The sequence below is a fragment of the Podarcis muralis genome, chromosome 4 (genome assembly GCF_964188315.1).
Source record: "Podarcis muralis chromosome 4, rPodMur119.hap1.1, whole genome shotgun sequence".
In the NCBI taxonomy this organism is placed as follows: domain Eukaryota; kingdom Metazoa; phylum Chordata; class Lepidosauria; order Squamata; family Lacertidae; genus Podarcis; species Podarcis muralis.
This window is the reverse complement of record NC_135658.1, coordinates 474,034-490,283: the sequence shown is the minus strand read 5'-3', so window position 1 is coordinate 490,283 and position 16,250 is coordinate 474,034. Positions and strand designations below refer to the sequence as shown.

At 47.5% G+C, this 16,250-nt stretch overlaps 2 protein-coding genes across 2 annotated transcripts in view; both read right to left on the bottom strand.

The window, feature by feature from the left end:
* LOC114589686 (uncharacterized) overlaps nt 1-16,250 on the bottom strand; it is a 386,543-nt gene that overhangs the window by 351,677 nt on the left and 18,616 nt on the right. The gene's annotated exons all lie outside the window — the stretch shown is intronic.
* Nucleotides 2,850-16,250, bottom strand: part of LOC114595232 (uncharacterized) — a 32,047-nt gene continuing 18,646 nt past the window's right edge. Inside the window, exons 3-6 of the mRNA XM_077927946.1 lie at nt 16,091-16,172; nt 15,711-15,793; nt 12,577-12,703; nt 2,850-4,900 (exon numbers count right to left, since the gene is read on the bottom strand). Coding sequence (XP_077784072.1) covers nt 3,474-4,900; nt 12,577-12,703; nt 15,711-15,793; nt 16,091-16,172 — 1,719 coding nt within the window. The 3' untranslated portion in view covers nt 2,850-3,473. The remainder of the gene's footprint in view (nt 4,901-12,576; nt 12,704-15,710; nt 15,794-16,090; nt 16,173-16,250) is intronic.

Sequence of the window (16,250 nt, the reverse complement as noted above, 5' to 3'; positions counted from 1 at the left end):
CATGGACAGCAGAGAGTCCAAAATGATTCCCAGGCTGCGCACCTGGTCCTTCAGGGGCACAGTTACCCCATTCAGGACCAGGGTGTCCTCCACACCCACCCGCCTCCTGTCCCCCCAAAACAGTACTTCTGTCTTGTCAGGATTCAACCTCAATCTGTTGGCCGCCATCCATCCTCCAACCGTCTTTGTGACGCCTATGTTGGATATAGGGTCCATAAGCAATGTTGCTCGTGTTATTAACATCACTGGTATGTTGGGGTAGAGATGAGGGTGTTGATATGCTCTGGCAGCCCCAGTGTGCTGCTTGTTTGTCAGATTTCAGCCTGTTTGTGGATTGTTTTATTGAGGTTAGGGTGAAGCAGGACCACCTGGAGGAATTTTACCCTTATGCTTTTCATATACCGTAATTTTCGCTCCATAACACGCACTTTTTTGCTCCTAGAAAGTAAGGGAAAATGCGTGTGCGTGTTACAGAGCGAATGCACTGGATTGGAGCCGTGGCTGCCGTCAGTCAAGCAAAGCGGGAGCCGCTTGCAGGGCTTTGCACGGCTCTAGCTTTGCTTGCTTTACAGCCAGGAGGAGGGGGAGGAGCCGAGGAGGAGGGAGGGAAGGAGAGCCATGGCAGCAAAGCGGGCAGCAGCCGCTTACACAGGAGGAGGGACAGACGGGAGCCATAGCCAGCCGGGAGAAGGCAGGCGCTTCAAAGCCAGCAGGCGCTTTTAAAGTAGCCAGCAACAGCTGCTGCAGCCTCAGCTCTAAACGGAGCAATGAGGCTGCAGAGGGACAGGAGGGCTTGGATCAGGAAGGATAAAATTTAAGCAACCAGCAGCAAACAAAAAACAAAAAACCAACCTGGAGCTCTGAGCCACGGAGAGCAGTGAAAACCAGGAAGTAAAAGAAAAGGCTATCCCCCGCTTCTCAGCTGTTTTCAGGCAGGATAGATTTGAGCATTGTCTGGGTCCTAGTGCCCCTACCTCTTTTTTGTGCTCCATTCTATTGCTGCTGGTGGCTGCTTATCATTCAGGCTGCAAGGAGGAGCGCTTTTACACAGCTAATGGCGAATCCCCTGCAATTCTGCCTCAAAACAAGGAGCGGAAGGAAAAGGCTGCAAACTGTTAAATGGAAAAAAACCCAGGCACAGGGCAATACCTTAAGTATACTTTTAAAGCAACAGTGCTCTTTCCCTCCCTCCTCCCCGCTCAGCTCCCCGAAAAGCTCCTTCTCCACACACACACACACCCCACGCGTGCTTCTTGTCCCTTGAGTTCTTTTCCTTCCCTCCCCACTTAAAACGTGGTTACAAAGCACGGATCCACATGGATCCTCAGGATTTTTGCACTGGGTCACCCCAAACTAACCATCAGATCACATATCTGTGGCCACAGCATGAACCACAAAAATCATACATCTACTGTTTCGTTTAGAATATTTTTTTCTTGTTTTCCTCCTCTAAAAACCACGAGCGTGTTATGGTCAGGTGCGTGTTATCGAGCGAAAAATACGGTAATCAGCAATATAACCATATATCCTTATAATGATTTTTATATAATCCATGTTTGAATCATGACGGCTTCTGCAAAAGCTTATAGCAAATTGCTTAGATCGGAAGAATCCGCAATGAACTCTGCCCCAGTTCCCTTCCCTTGTTCTTCTCAATGTCTCGCTAACATAAGGGGGAAGCAATAAATCTGCTGTGCTGGCACTTTCCCCCCTGTCCAGACAGGGCCCCGAGTAGCTCAAACAGGAAGATGCTCACCGCAGAATGTAGGAGCGTAAGGGCCGAAGTTCCTTTTTCTTCCTCCTTACCATAAATCAGGGGAAAGGTTAAATGCATGTTCAGGCTGAAAAAGCAGAAGTTGGGAGGGAACTCTTTACATGATCAGGGGGCAAGGCTTGAATGTGCTCATTGGTCTTATTTTTGCTGCCGTGTGCAATTGTATCCGATTATGTCATGTATGTACTCAGGTATAAAGCCTCAGGGCGCTGGAGCCCGGGGCCCAGTCTTTGGGAAAGGATTCCACTGGGTCACTTATTGCTCAGCAATAAATATCACTTTCTTTTTCTCCACTGCTGCGTCTGTCAATTCTGGGACACAATTTGAGTGGCTCACTGGTACCTTAAAAATCCTTGCAACAAGGGGAATTATTTTACTTAGTAAGGCATGGGGAGGGGTGCTGAGAGTGAGTTGTAGATTGTTGGGTAATGGGGAGTGTCTTTTTATGTCACCTGGACTGGTGTTGGGTGGGGATCTCTGTGGAGGTGTGAGGCTGGGGGGATATTGATTCTGTTAGCTGTATTGATGGCTTGGGGGGAGAGGAAAAGGAGGAGGGGGTCACCAGTCCATCAGGTTGAGGTGATTTCTGATTGCTTCATTCTGCCTTCTGCCACATTGGCCTCCACTCCCCGTTTGGTGTCCTCCACAAATGGGATGAGCACACCCTCAATTCCTTCATCCAAGTCGTTCATAAAGACGTTGAACAACAACGGGCCCAGGACTGAACCCTGCAGCACCCCTCTTGTCACTTTTCTCCAGGATGATGAGGAACCATGAAGGAGTCCTCTTTGGGTTCGGTTACTCAAAGCCACCTAACACTTTCCTCATTCAGCCCACATTTTAGAAGCTTAATCGCAAAAATATTATTGGAGACTTCGTCAAAAGCCTTACTGAAATCAAGATGCACTATTTCCACAGCTTTTCCCTGGTCAACAAAGTTTGCAACCCCATCCAAAAAAAGGGGAGGAGAAATTGCTATGGCTTTTCTTGTTTTTGAGAAAGCCATCCTTTCATCCTGTATGTTTCTGTTGTGAAATCTTCAGATGAAAGGCACATAAATATTAAAAATTCTCAATTCAATTCAAAATCCTTTATTAGGCATAACACACCTCACATTAACAAACAGACATCATATGCAGACTGTATAAAATACGGGCTCAGCGAACACAATTTATCCCAGTCCTATTCTTAACTCCAATAAATAAGTCGATGTACATAAATAATATAATACAACACAGCAACATCACCTACAATTAAAAACCACTAAGTAAATATTAAAAATGATAATGAATAAGGATATTGACAAGCTGGAACATGTGCAAAGGAAGGCGATTTATGCCTATATTTAATTTATATACCACCCGACCCAGTGGTGCCAACTTGAATAAAATATTGGAGGAAGGGGCCAGGTAAGGCCTGCTTTGCACAATCAATTACATGATGCATAAAGGGCATTGGAATGGCAATGCCTATCAACTGGGGGGGTGGCCCCCTCAAATATACTATTGGGGGGCAAAACCCCCTCGGCCTCTAGGTGTTGACTCCTGTTCCCACATGTCTCAGGATGGTTACAACATAAAAACACAACATAGAATCACAAAATGCACATCAGTAACTCAACTCCCCACCACATTTTAAAAGGGCCTTAGATGTCAATCAGCCAAAAGCCTGGTTAAAAAGGTGCGGATTTGCCTGGCTCCTAAAGCAATAGAATGAAGGGTTTCTCCCCTGTATGAATTCTCTGATGAGAAGTGAGATGGCCTCTCTGACTGAAGCTCCTTCCACATTCCATGCACTGATAGGGTTTCTCCCCTGTATGAATTCTTAGATGGGAAGTGAGACTGGAGCTTGTAATGAATTTCTTTCCACATTCCCCACACTGATAGGGTTTCTCCCCTGTATGAATCCTCTGATGGTAAGTGAGATGGGAGCTCCAACTAAAGCTCTTCCCACATTCCATGCACTGATACGGTTTCTCCCCTGTATGAAGTTTCTGATGCTTAGTGAGATCAGAGCTCACCCAGAAGCTCTTTCCACATTCCCCACACTGATAGGGTTTCTCTCCTGTACGAATTCTCTGATGGGAAGTGAGATTGGAGCTTGTAATGAACTTCTTTCCACATTCCCCACACTGATAGGGTTTCTCCCCTGTATGAATTCTCTGATGGGTAGTGAGACTGGAGCTTGTAATGAACTTCTTTCCACATTCCCCACACTGATAGGGTTTCTCTCCTGTATGAATTCTCTGATGGGTAGTGAGACTGGAGCTTGTAATGAACTTCTTTCCACATTCCCCACACTGATAGGGTTTCTCCCCTGTATGAATTCTCTGATGGGAAGTGAGATCCGAGCTCTTCCTGAAGCTCTTTCCACATTCCCCACACTGATAGGGTTTCTCCCCTGTATGAATTCTCTGATGGGAAGTGAGATCTGAGCTCTTCCTGAAGCTCTTTCCACATTCCCCACACTGATAGGGTTTCTCCCCTGTATGAATTCTCTGATGCTTAGTGAGACTGGAGCTTGTAATGAATTTCTTTCCACATTCCCCACACTGATAGGGTTTCTCCCCTGTATGAATTCTTTGATGGGAATTCAGACTTTGGCTGTGACTGAAGCTCTTTCCACATTCCCCACACTGATAGGGTTTCTCCCCTGTATGAATTCTTTGATGGTAATTCATACTTTGGCTGTGACTGAAGCTCTTTCCACATTCCCCACACTGATAGGGTTTCTCCCCTGTATGAATTCTTTGATGGGAAGTGAGATCATGGCTGTGACTGAAGCTCTTTCCACATTCCCCACACTGATAGGGTTTCTCCCCTGTATGAATTCTCTGATGGTTAGTGAGATGGGAGCTCCGACTGAAGCTCTTTCCACATTCCACACACTGATAGGGTTTCTCACCTGTATGACTTCTCTGATGGTAAGTGAGATGGGAGCTCCAACGAAAGCTCTTTCCACATTCCATGCACTGATAGGGTTTGTCTCCTGTATGAATTCTCTGATGCTTAGTGAGATTGGAGCTCTGAGTGCAGCTGTCTCCACACTCCAAATTTTTGCATGGCTTCTCCTCTCTGGGGATTTTGTCGTGTTCACCTTTGTTCTCGATTTCCAATTCATCACAATCTGCATTGGAGACAAAAAGGGATTAGAGCCTCAGGAACAAATGAAGAAGAACTGAAGGGAGTTGGGTGTGTGTTCATTACCTTTGTGTTTTGTCATTAACCAACATATTTCTTATTAGATTCTGATGGGTTGTTGAATGTTGCTTTTTTTGATATACTGTAGTGGTAAAATTGTGAAAGCCTTTTAGAATAAAAGGGCATTTCAGATGTTTGATGGCTCATAACACCACTTCTTTTGGAGTACAATGGATTCTCGGGTTGCAAACATGATCCGTGTGGGAGACATGTTCGCAATCCGCAGCGTTCGCAACCTGCAGTGTTGCATCTGCGCATGCGTGGGTCGTAATTTGGTGGTTCTGCGCATGTGCGAGCACTGAAACCTGGAAGTAAACCATTCCAGTACTTTCAGGTTCGGCTCAGTGCGCAACCCGTAAACACATAACCTAGTAAGTAGACTTTATTGCATTAGCCGTGTGGCCATAGCATAATATACAAAGAAATAACAGCATAAAATGTGGGTGGGGAGGCAAAGGTAGATATCGTCCTGGGCGAATACTTAAAGGGGGGAAAAAGAGATAACAAAAGCGACAGGGGATTTAAAACATCGAGTGACCGATAGTACAAAAACAAAAAGACAAAAAAAACTGCTGAGGCTGGAGGAGGATCCTTAAAGAGTCCTTCAGCTCCTCAGATTTGTCCTAGCTCCATTGTCCTTGTACAATAAGGCTACTTGGAACTTCGTTCGATTGTGCGGCAAATCGACTGCAGCTGTGGTGTTAAAGAAGAAGTTAGTGCCGCTTTCCTCTTCATCACACTGAGCAGGAAGTTAGCTGTCATCTCGGTAATCCAACAATCAGAATCCTGCAAAAAAAGGGACACTATCCAGGGGTGGATTGGGAGATGAAGCTTGTTCACGAGAGGAGTTAAAAACCGAGATCTTTCATCTGTCCAGTTGGGACAGAAGAGCATTACATTTTCCATAGTCTCCAGAGCCGTGTCATTACAGGTGCATGTTCTATTTGCGATGGGGACTCTGGAATAACGACCTGACAGAACTGCTGTAGGAAAACAGTTGAGACGGGCACAGGTAAAGGCCCTTCGCTTAGCCTCCGAAGAAATTGTGAAGCAGTATAGAGGGATCCCTTCAGGGGGTGGAATAGCTAGGGCTAGGCCTGAACACGGCCCTCTTGCATGGGCAGCTGTGTTAGAGAAGTCAAGTTGCTGTAGCTTCTTTTTAATTGGAGGTAGGGCCGCCGGACTGATACACTCTAAGTTAAGAACAGTTTTGCAATTCAGATTGAGAAGAGAGCGGGCCAAGAGACAACCTTGTCGGACGCCCTTGGCCATTGGGAATGGAGTGGTAAGGGAGCCGTTGGGACCACTTCGGACGCAAGCTGTGGTGTTTGAATAAAGGGAAATAATTAGGGAGAGGAGGTGTGGATCAATTCCCAGATGGGCAAGTTTGGACCATTATCTCTGCCTAGGAATGGAATCAAAGGCGGCCTCCAGGTCCATGAAAGCGGCAAATAGGTGGCCTTGCCTTGGTGCAGTGTATTTACTGGCAAGGTGATAGAGAGTTAGACAGTGGTCCATGGTTGATGCTGACTTTCAGAAGCCAATCTGTTCTAGCGGTAGAATGTTCCTCTCCTGGACCCATGAAAGAAGTTCTTCCAGTAAAACAGCGGCAAATATTTTCCCCGGAATAGATAATAAACTGATGGGGCGATAGTTCCTAGGGATGTTTGGCTGGCCGCCTTTGAAGATCGGAACTATTATAGCTTCTCTCCAAGAGTCGGGGATGTCTAGGGCGGAGGAGATAGCGGTGAATACAGGAGCCAGCTGTTCGCTCCACCAAAGAAGATCAGTCAGGAAAAGGTCCAACGGGACCATGTCTGGGCCGGGGGCCTTATTCCTTCGCATGGACATTATGATGTTGAAGATGTGAGTTGAGGTAAAGTTTATTGAGAAAGTGGGACTAAGAGAACAGGAACAGAGGTCCGACAGGGATTGAAGGAGATCTGTAAGATGATTTGGAGAAGTGAAACTGGTTGAATAATAGGCAATCCATTCATCAGCGGAAATCTGGGTAGCTGAATTGAGTGGTGCCGAAGGTCTAACTAAGCGCCAGAAGGAGCGGGAGTCATGCCTCTTTACAGCCGAACGAAGGGAGGACCAAGCCTCAAGGATTCTTGCAATGAATCATGTTTCTGTATGTCCTTTTAATATCTATGAGCTTTGCACGGGTTTGGGGGTCGTTGGAAAATTTGATGATTCTGACCATTTTCCTAATTCGCCTTCTTAGGGCTTTACATTCCTTGTCAAACCAAGGTGATTCAGAGAAGAGGCGTTGGTGGATAGGCGAGGTGGTGGTTGTGTAAGTTGTTGAGAAAGCATCGATTAATTTCCGCTTTTGGTCAGCGGGCAGAATTGGGTCAGAGGGAACTACAGACATATCAAATGATTTTTGTGTGTCCAGGGCAAGAGAGGAACTGAGGCTTGTCCATTTCTTTGTCTTGTATACAGGGTGGCTTTGTGCCGTGGAACTATGGTTTGAGGGGGCTGAAAAAGGCTCTATTAGGTTTAACAATAGAGTCAATGGAAGGTGGTCACCACCAAAATATTCAGCCACTTTTGTAGAAATTGAGAATAGCTCCGGCGTCAATAGAATGTAGTCGACAACACTGGTTCCCCGGGAAGTGATGCACGTTAACTGCTGCGAGGACAAGGGAGTGATGTTACCATTCGCGATGCAGAGATCGTTTTCCATGGCCAATTGGGCCATCAGCCTCCCCGACGCATTTGTTATAGGATCAAGAGAGCATCTGTTTCCCCAGGGGGGCTGCAGGGGATTGTCCAGGAGTGCTGCGAGATATAATATATCATCATCGTTGGGACCTATTCTTGCATAACCTAAAGTGACTGTAACCCGAGGTATGACTGTAATACCATAATATTATATAACAATGGAAATATAATTTAATCAAGAATGTAGTGCAACAAAGTTTGTTCAATTTTCTGTATTCTATCAAAGGTTATAGACATATGACCAGAAAAGGGAAGCACAACTTGCTTAGGTTGACTTTTGTCAGTGTATTATGTGATTGCTGCCAATTTGGTTGGTAGTTACTCAGAAAGAGATGTGAAATCGTACTATTAAGTGAACAAGGCTACAGGTATGAAAAAATTAGAAGAAAGATTGGGGAAAACTTAACCAAAGCTGGTCTATATTTTTGAAGAGGTATAAGATGTGGAAGAATCAGAACCTACAGGGTTAAGAGGTTCTGTGTGACACCTTGCATCATGAGGCGTGGTTACGTTTCACACGTATGGGAGTGGTTTCTCTGCGTGTGTTCTTCTTTTCCGCTCGGAGTCAGAGGGAGGATGTGCGGGTCGTCTCCGGGAGCTTGAGACGGATTTACGATGTTATGCTACCCTAATAAAAGCGTTTTGAGATAAGACAAGTCTACGTGCCAGCCTGATTTATGGTCCCCACACTGCAGCAGTATTTCACCGCTGTGTATCGCTCTGCAAAACATCCAGAGAGAGGCAGAGGACATTGCCGTGATAAGCAGAGTGCTGTGTGCGCAGAAGAAGCCTGCTGGGCGCCATATTTGGCCCTTGTCCCGAAGAGGTTATGGGTCCCTCGGAAAAGCTTTGAAGCTGTTGCAGGAGACGTCCCATGTGTGGGGGGCCAGCTGGAAAGTCGCTGGAGCCAGCTAGAGCTTTGAAGTTGAAAGCAGCTCGCTGGGAGGAAGAGGCTGATCTGCCAGGAGTCGGGAGCTGGAGAGCTATCTACGTGAGTAGCTGGGGCCCCGGGGGAAGATGGCAGATGGCCAGGAGGTGTTTCAAGCTCCGTTTGAACAGCTTGAAGAACTCACCACCCAGTCGTGGAATACGTGGGTCAGGAAGGTGAGAGCGTGGTTTTTAGCCACGGAAATTTGGGACATATCCCAGAGAGAACCAGTGGCTACTGGAAATGGAGCACTGGTGGACAGACAGCAGAGAGAGATCTGCATGTTGAAAGCCAGCGTGCACCATATGCTACAGCATCATTTGGTAGGCATTAAGTCTGCCTGTGAAGCCTGGCAAGTGTTGAGAAGTGTGTGTGTGAAAACTCAGCAGGGGGCCAGCGGCAGATGAAAGCTGAGAGCTTAGTAAGGAGAAGCTCTGAAGATTTTACAGTCTTGCGAAGTGCTGTTGGAGGAGTCGGGGGGGCAGAGAAGCCCAAAAGTCAGTTTGGAAAAGTTTCCACTGTGTGTGTCGAGTAGAAGTGCCATTTGAGAGGGGGCGGAGCTGGTCTGGAAGCTATGCTAGCTGAGAGCTCTGTTCAGGCTTTTTCCACTCGTCAGTGTTATGTCTGTGGGTCCAACAGCCATTTCAAAAGGGACTGTCCGCAGAGGAACAGAGAGAGCAGGCAGGATGTGCCCAAGGTCGTTTCCCATGGGAACCAGTCCAGGAGGGGAAGTCAGCGTGGGAACGCAAGGGAAGGACGTGACTCAGAGACTGGAGGTTGTTTTCATCTCACTGCTTCTATGGCAACCTTAAAGAACAACTCCAACAAGGACACGGTTTCGCACTGGGTGATTGATTCCAGAGCGAGTCACCACCTCATAAGCAAGCCACCTGCTGTCGGGATGCGGGACTGCAGGGCTGTTTCGGCTGGGACGATTGTTCAGTTTGCAAACGGTTCCCAAAAGAAAGTTTCTGACATCTATGTTGACGTCTATGTTCCTTTTTTGCAGGCGCAGCTGCAGGTCTACGTTGTGCCGGGACTGCATTGTTGTCTGTTATCTGTACCTGCTCTTGTGAAGGAAGGGTACAAAGTTTGTTTTGAAAATAACACCTGTTCCATTTCCAGAGGGGGGGAGCTGCTGGTCAACGTGGAGTGCAAGAACAATCTCTTTGTTCTGGAGACACCTCTGGAGGGTGGGGGGAATGCCGAAAGAGCACAGGCGCAGTGTGCTAGGGTTCCCAGTCATGATTCGTGTGTTCACCTGTGGCACAGGAGAATGTTGCACACCAGTTTGGAAGATGTGCAGAAGTTGCCCAGCTGCACTAAAGGATGCAAATTCCGAGAATGTGGGAGATCCCTAGAGTGCAGGGCATGCAAAGGGGCAAAGGTACATGGTTTTCCCGGGTTGAGGAGGATAGCCAAAGAGCCTTTTGAGCTTGTACACACAGATCTGTCAGGACCCATGGAGTGCCCGAGTCTGGGTGGGGCCAGGTTTTTGCTGACGCTGACAGATGATTATAGCCAGAACGGTTGGTCTTTTTCTTTGAAGACTCAACGCGAAGCAGCGCAGCTGATTAAGGATTGGGTTGCGGAGGTGGAACTAAGGTTCTCCACCAAGGTGCAAGGGTTCAGGAGCGACCATGGGTCACAGTTTACTGGGTCTGCTCTGAAGGAGTTTTTCAAGGAAAAGGGAATTCGTCACCAGGTGACGGGTGCAAAGTCTCCTCAAGAGAGAGGCGTGGCAGAGCACAGGAGTGAAACACTGGCTGAAGCTGTCAGGGTTCTACTGTGTGACTCTGGGCTGCCTCAGAGCTTTTGGAGTGAAGCTTGGAAAACTGCCAACTTTACGTTTAACAGGTCCTATAACCACGTTATAGGAGACACGCCGTTTTTTCTGTTGCACCGGAAAAAACCACAGCTGCATTTCTTCCGCGTGTTCGGGTCCAAGGCTTTTGTGCCGATACCAACAGCTCAGCGGAAGGCAGGTGGTCCAAAGGTTCAGGAAATGATCTTCTGTGGATATGAACCTGCGACCAATGGATGGAAGTTTGCATACCCAGAGGGTGACCAGACCAAGCTTCTGGTCAGTAAGCATGCTGAGTTCTGTGAACAGGATGGGTGGTCAAGACTTAGTGATGGTCCTGATTTGCTCTCAGAATGTCTGTCTGATTCTGAGGAGGAAGGGGAGGCAGAGACTGAAGTCTCTGGTGAGGACCAGGTACAGGATCAAGGTCCAGAACAGGTTTGGGCATCTCCAAGAGTTGTTAAAGGAGTGTCCAAGAGTGAGCCTTCATCTCCTGTTAGCATAATGGAGAAAGCTCACAGACGGGTCGTCAAGTCAGAGGGGGAGGAGTCTGACGGAGAAGACACACCTGCTGGCCCCAGTGTGTCAGAGGGAAGTTCAGATGAAGCACCCCAGTTTGTGCCCAGGCGTTCATCTCGGGCCACGAAGGGTGTTCCACCTGAGAGGTTTCAGGTCACCAGTGCGTGGGTTGGTTTCGCACAGTGTGATTCTGGGAGTGTTGAAGGGGTTCAACAGGTGCCTGGGAAAGATGCCAGGAAGGGGCAAAAGGCATTGGGAAGTGAGTTGAACCCAAAGAGGTCTGTAAAGAGATGTTCACAGGTCCCCTCAGGATGCAAAACGAGAGGGGGTGTGGGAGAATCAGAACCTACAGGGTTAAGAGGTTCTGTGTGTGACGTCTTGCATCATGAGGCGTGATTACGTTTCACACGTATGGGAGTGGTTTCTCTGCGTGTGTTCTTCTCTTCCGCTCGGAGTCAGAGGGAGGATGTGCGGGTCATCTCCGGGAGCTTGAGACGGATTTACGATGTTATGCTACCCTAATAAAAGCGTTTTGAGATAAGACAAGTCTACGTGCCAGCCTGATTTATGGTCCCCACACTGCAGCAGTATTTCACTGCTGTGTATCGCTCTGCAAAACGTCCAGAGAGAGGCAGAGGACATTGCTGTGATAAGCAGAGTGCTGTGTGCGCAGAAGAAGCCTGCTGGGCGCCATATTTGGCCCTTGTCCCGAAGATAAGAGACTCGGTCACTCCAAAATCAGACTGGTAAAGGCAGGAAAAGGTGCACAAGCGCAAGTGATGATCGAAGAATGGAGAGACTGTGCCTGCATGACAGAAGAAAATCATTACATTCTTCATTAAAGTATTTTTCTATTGATATATAGTTTTATGCTATTACTCCCCAAAAAGTGGTGTTATGAGGTATCCAAGCTCTGAGATACACTTTCTCCAAAAGGTTTCCACAGTTTTGGCCACTAGTGTAAGTTGTTCATTTTAAAGTTAATGTACTTTTTATATGGGGACAGACTGTTATGATTAATGTTTCTGGTTTATATAAGTGTTGGAAGCCCCCCAGAGCAGCTGGGGCAACCCAGCCAGGTGGGCAGAGTAAAAATAAAAATTACTATTACTATCATCATCATCATCATCATCATCATCATCACTGCTACTACTACCTGAGATTCAATAAGCCTGGCTCTTCTCTGGGATGGATTTTGTTTGGCCCAGTCATGGCATCCCCTCCATCTCCACTGTCAGTCGTCTCTCTGGTCAACCCAAGACTGACAGCAGCAAAAACAAAAACAGAAAACTTGACAGAAGCTACTTATCTTTCCACACAACTCTGAAGCTAAATAAAAAAATTTCCTTCCAGTAGCACCTTAGAGACCAACGGAGTTTGTTATTAGTATGAGTTTTCGTGTGCATGCACACTTCTTCAGATACCCAAAAAACAAACAAACGGGAATTTGCTGGAATACAGAAAAAACTGGAATTTGCTGTTCAAGGTTTATTGTGGGGGTGTTAGGTTCCCAGGTGTTGTATTAGGCGCTGTTGAGCTATGTGGAAATGTATGAGGTTTGTTACATAGAGGTATTTTTTTAATTTCCAGGCAGATAGGACGATCCCACAGGGAGCCTTACCAAGAGAGGCCACGATCCCACGATTCTCCTCCATGACGTCCTTATGCAGAGCTCTCTGGTCAGGATCCAGCAACGCCCACTCCTTGTCCGTGAAACAAACAGCGACATCTTCAAAGCACACTGGGCCCTAAAAGAAAAAGGAAATGTCCTCTTCTGAGACAGCAGAAATATGATCTGCTACACAATGCTCTGTTCTTTCATTCCTTTTAATTGCTGTGTTGTTTCAATAGGATTGCTTTCAATAGGATTGACACTTTGACACGCATTCTGGAAACGTATGTCTATATGCTTGGTTCTGGCCTTCAACTGCCCAGATTCTGCCAACTTCAGACAGGGTTGATTGTCTTCCCAAACAGTGATGGGCAGGCAACAATCCCCATAGTTCTCTTGCACCAGGCATCTATAGAACTCCAGTTCCCTGCACAATTCCGACAGTGCAATGAACTCAGCCTCAGTAGAGGACAACGCAATGAGACTTTGCTTCCGGGACTTCCACCCAACTAGAGATTCCCCAAGGTTTATTACTATCCCAGATACGGACTTCCTGTCATCCAGATTCACCCCATCGCTATCTGCGCAAGTAAGCGCCGTCTCACCTGCAGCTCACAGCTTGAGACTGAAGTCCTTGGTATCCTGCAGGTAACGCAGCACCCGCTTGATACCATGCCAGGCATTTACACTGGGCTTTGATGCTTCCCTACTGAGCAGATTGGTAGCAAAAGCAATGTCCGGCCTGCTCCATTGGGACAGATACAATAGACTACACAGAGCGGACTGGAAGACTTCAGCATTCTCGCACTCAAGGCGTTCTGCTATCTGACTGTCTTTCACATAGCTTGTCTCCATGGGTGCCCTAACCCCTGCACAATCAGACATTCTGAACTTCTCAAGCAAGTGCTCAATCTTGCCTTTCTGACGGAGCAAGAAGCTTCCATCTTCAGTCCTGTCTATCTGAACACCTAAGTAGATCCTTACTGCACCCAGGTTCTTGAGCTGAAACCGTTTTCCAAGCTCTTTGGCAAACTTCTGCACCTGTTTGTTTGCCCCTGAGATGTGAATGATGTCATCAACAAAGATCAACACCATTTCCTGGGACTCTCCTGACCCTTTAAGGTACAGGCAGCTGTCAGCAAAACACTTCCTGATACCTAGCTTCTCTAAGGCTTCAATCAGGTACAAGTTTCAATTTCTGGCCAATTGCTTTAAGCCATAAATGGACTTGTGAAACTTTCATAAAGTATTCGGCTCATTGCCCTCAAACGCTGGAGGAGGAAGCATGTACAGATCCTCCTGGAGGTCTGAGTTCAAATAGGTCACATCCACATCAAACTGATTCACCTGAAAAACTCTTTGTGCAGCAATTGCTAAGAGCATGTGCAGAGTTTCACTTCTGGAAGTAGGAGCATATACCTCAGTATAATGCAGCCCCTTTTCCTGCGTGAACCCTCTGGCTACTGGCCTAGCCTTGTACTGTGGTTCCCCTGTTGCTGTGGGTTTAAGACGGTAAAGCCAGCGGCTGCTCACGGCCTGTTTCCCCACTGGCAATGTTGTGAGGGAGAACACACCTAGAGACTCCATTGAGCTCATCTCCTTCTGCATTGCCTCATGCCATTTCCTGGTTTCTTCCTGAGGCAGTTTCTGAACATCCTCAAAACTCTCGGGTTCACACTGTGCCATGCCAACCCACACACCTGTGGCTGCAAACCTGTCAGGAGGTTTACCTTTTGTTGTGCAAGCTGAACATCTCAACCCAGTTTCAGGTACCCCCTCAGACCCACTAGGACGTCCTTGCCCTCAGAGAGCTCCCCCTCTGACTTACTGCGCCGTTTAGACTTCTCAGCTGAACCTGTGGGTGAGGAAGGAGCACTTCTCCGTTCAAGCTTCACAGCTTTAGGATAAGTTCTTCCCTCTACCTGCTCTGGGTCAGGACTCTGTGCCTCAGCAGCAGGTTCAACCTCTACCTCTTCCTCAGCAGCAGAGTCTTGCAGACTCTCTGAAAGAACATCAGGGTTCCCATGTATGCGTGTCCATCCATTCTACTCACAGAACTCAGCACTGCTGCTGAGCAGAATCCTGGACTGATTGCCTGTTGGATAGGCAAATCTCCACCCCTTGGTCCCTGGCTCATACCCACAGAAAATCATCTTTTGGGACCTAGGGCCACACTTTCTGTGCTTGGCCTTTGGCACAAGGATCCAGGTCTTGCAGCCTGAGTACAGCTGGGTTAAAGTGGTTCTGTTATGTCTTCTGTCAAGGTCATGCTGACTATAAGAAGAGGCCAGAAGGAGCCTGGGTTTCTCTCTCTCTCTCTCTTCCTTCTGGTGTTCTGTACATAGTATGCTGAGTGTTGAGGTTTAAACTTATTATAATTTGTGGGAAATTTCAGTTAAGTTTGCTGCAACTGGATTTCTTATGGACAGGGCCAATCCTGAATGTTTTGGATTTGGGACCATTATGCTCATTTGTCTTCAGTAGCAGTAAAGCTCTGCTGGGTGAAATACAGTTGCCTCTGGTTCTATTTTTGGGAATCCTGCAACATGTTTAGGTTTTATTCTGCTAACTATTCATTGTAGTTCTGCCTGGATCAATACTGAGTAGAATTCCATGTCAGGGTCTTCCTCCATGAAATCAGCTGCCAAAAGAGAAGGCCCACAGCTCCCCACAGCTTTCCAAGTCCCCTCCACTCTGGGGTTTCTGGCAAGCGATCCAACAGTGCGCCAGTGTGCAGCCTGCTTTTGCTCCTCCATTGTCAGAAGTCTCCAGGCTCTGAGAGACAAGCAGGGAGGGGGGCTTCTGGCAGAAGGAGAGGGAGCCCCCGATGGCTCCTCCTTCTCCTGACTCTCCTCTGCCTCTCGACCTTCCTCCTCCCACTCGTCTCCTTCCTCTTCTGCCTCCGAGTCTCCCAGCTCACTAAGCCCTGTTGCCCCTTCAGCTTCTGACACCTCCTCTTCCCAGGCTTCTCCCTCTTCTCCCTCTGACCGCTCATCCTTCCTCCACCTCCACTCCTTGGGCTCTGAGACGTCTTCGTTTCCTGGTTCCCCGGCTGTTTCCTCCCACCATTCCTCTGTGCCCAACCAGTCCATGACATTGCTCCATCCCTCGGCCTCTGTCCCCACAAGGCAGCTTCCCCTGACCTGATTTGGTTCCACAGCCACTGCTTCCCTTCTGCCCCCATGAAAAGATGGATCAGGAGGTCTTGCCACCATCATTCTGTCTCCTGAAAGAGAAAAAAAGGTAAGCAGGATGCCAAGCGTGCCCGCGTCTCTCACAGGTGAAACAGGGCATCTCTATCTACAGACGGGCCTTTGAGAAAGCCTTACCTGCTGAGTCCATTTGGACATTTGTGCCCATTTCATATGTTAGTCATGCAGAAATACATCTCTCCTCCTCTGGACCCTTGTTCCCAACTCCCCCCCCCCCCAAAAAAAAAAAAAACTTGATGAAAAGAACCCAGAGATTATGTGGGAAACCAACAGGATGAGACCAAATATAGAAAAACCGCCTTCTTCCTTACCCGGTGGCCTCTCTCTGGTGTCCAACGGAGGCCTCTCTGCCTCACAGGAATCCATGTCCATTTCCTCAAAACAATCCTTTTCCTGAAAAAGCCACAAGGATTCAAAACAGAGAATGAATGACAAGAAATAGCAGAAAGATAATAGAAAAGTAAAGAACTT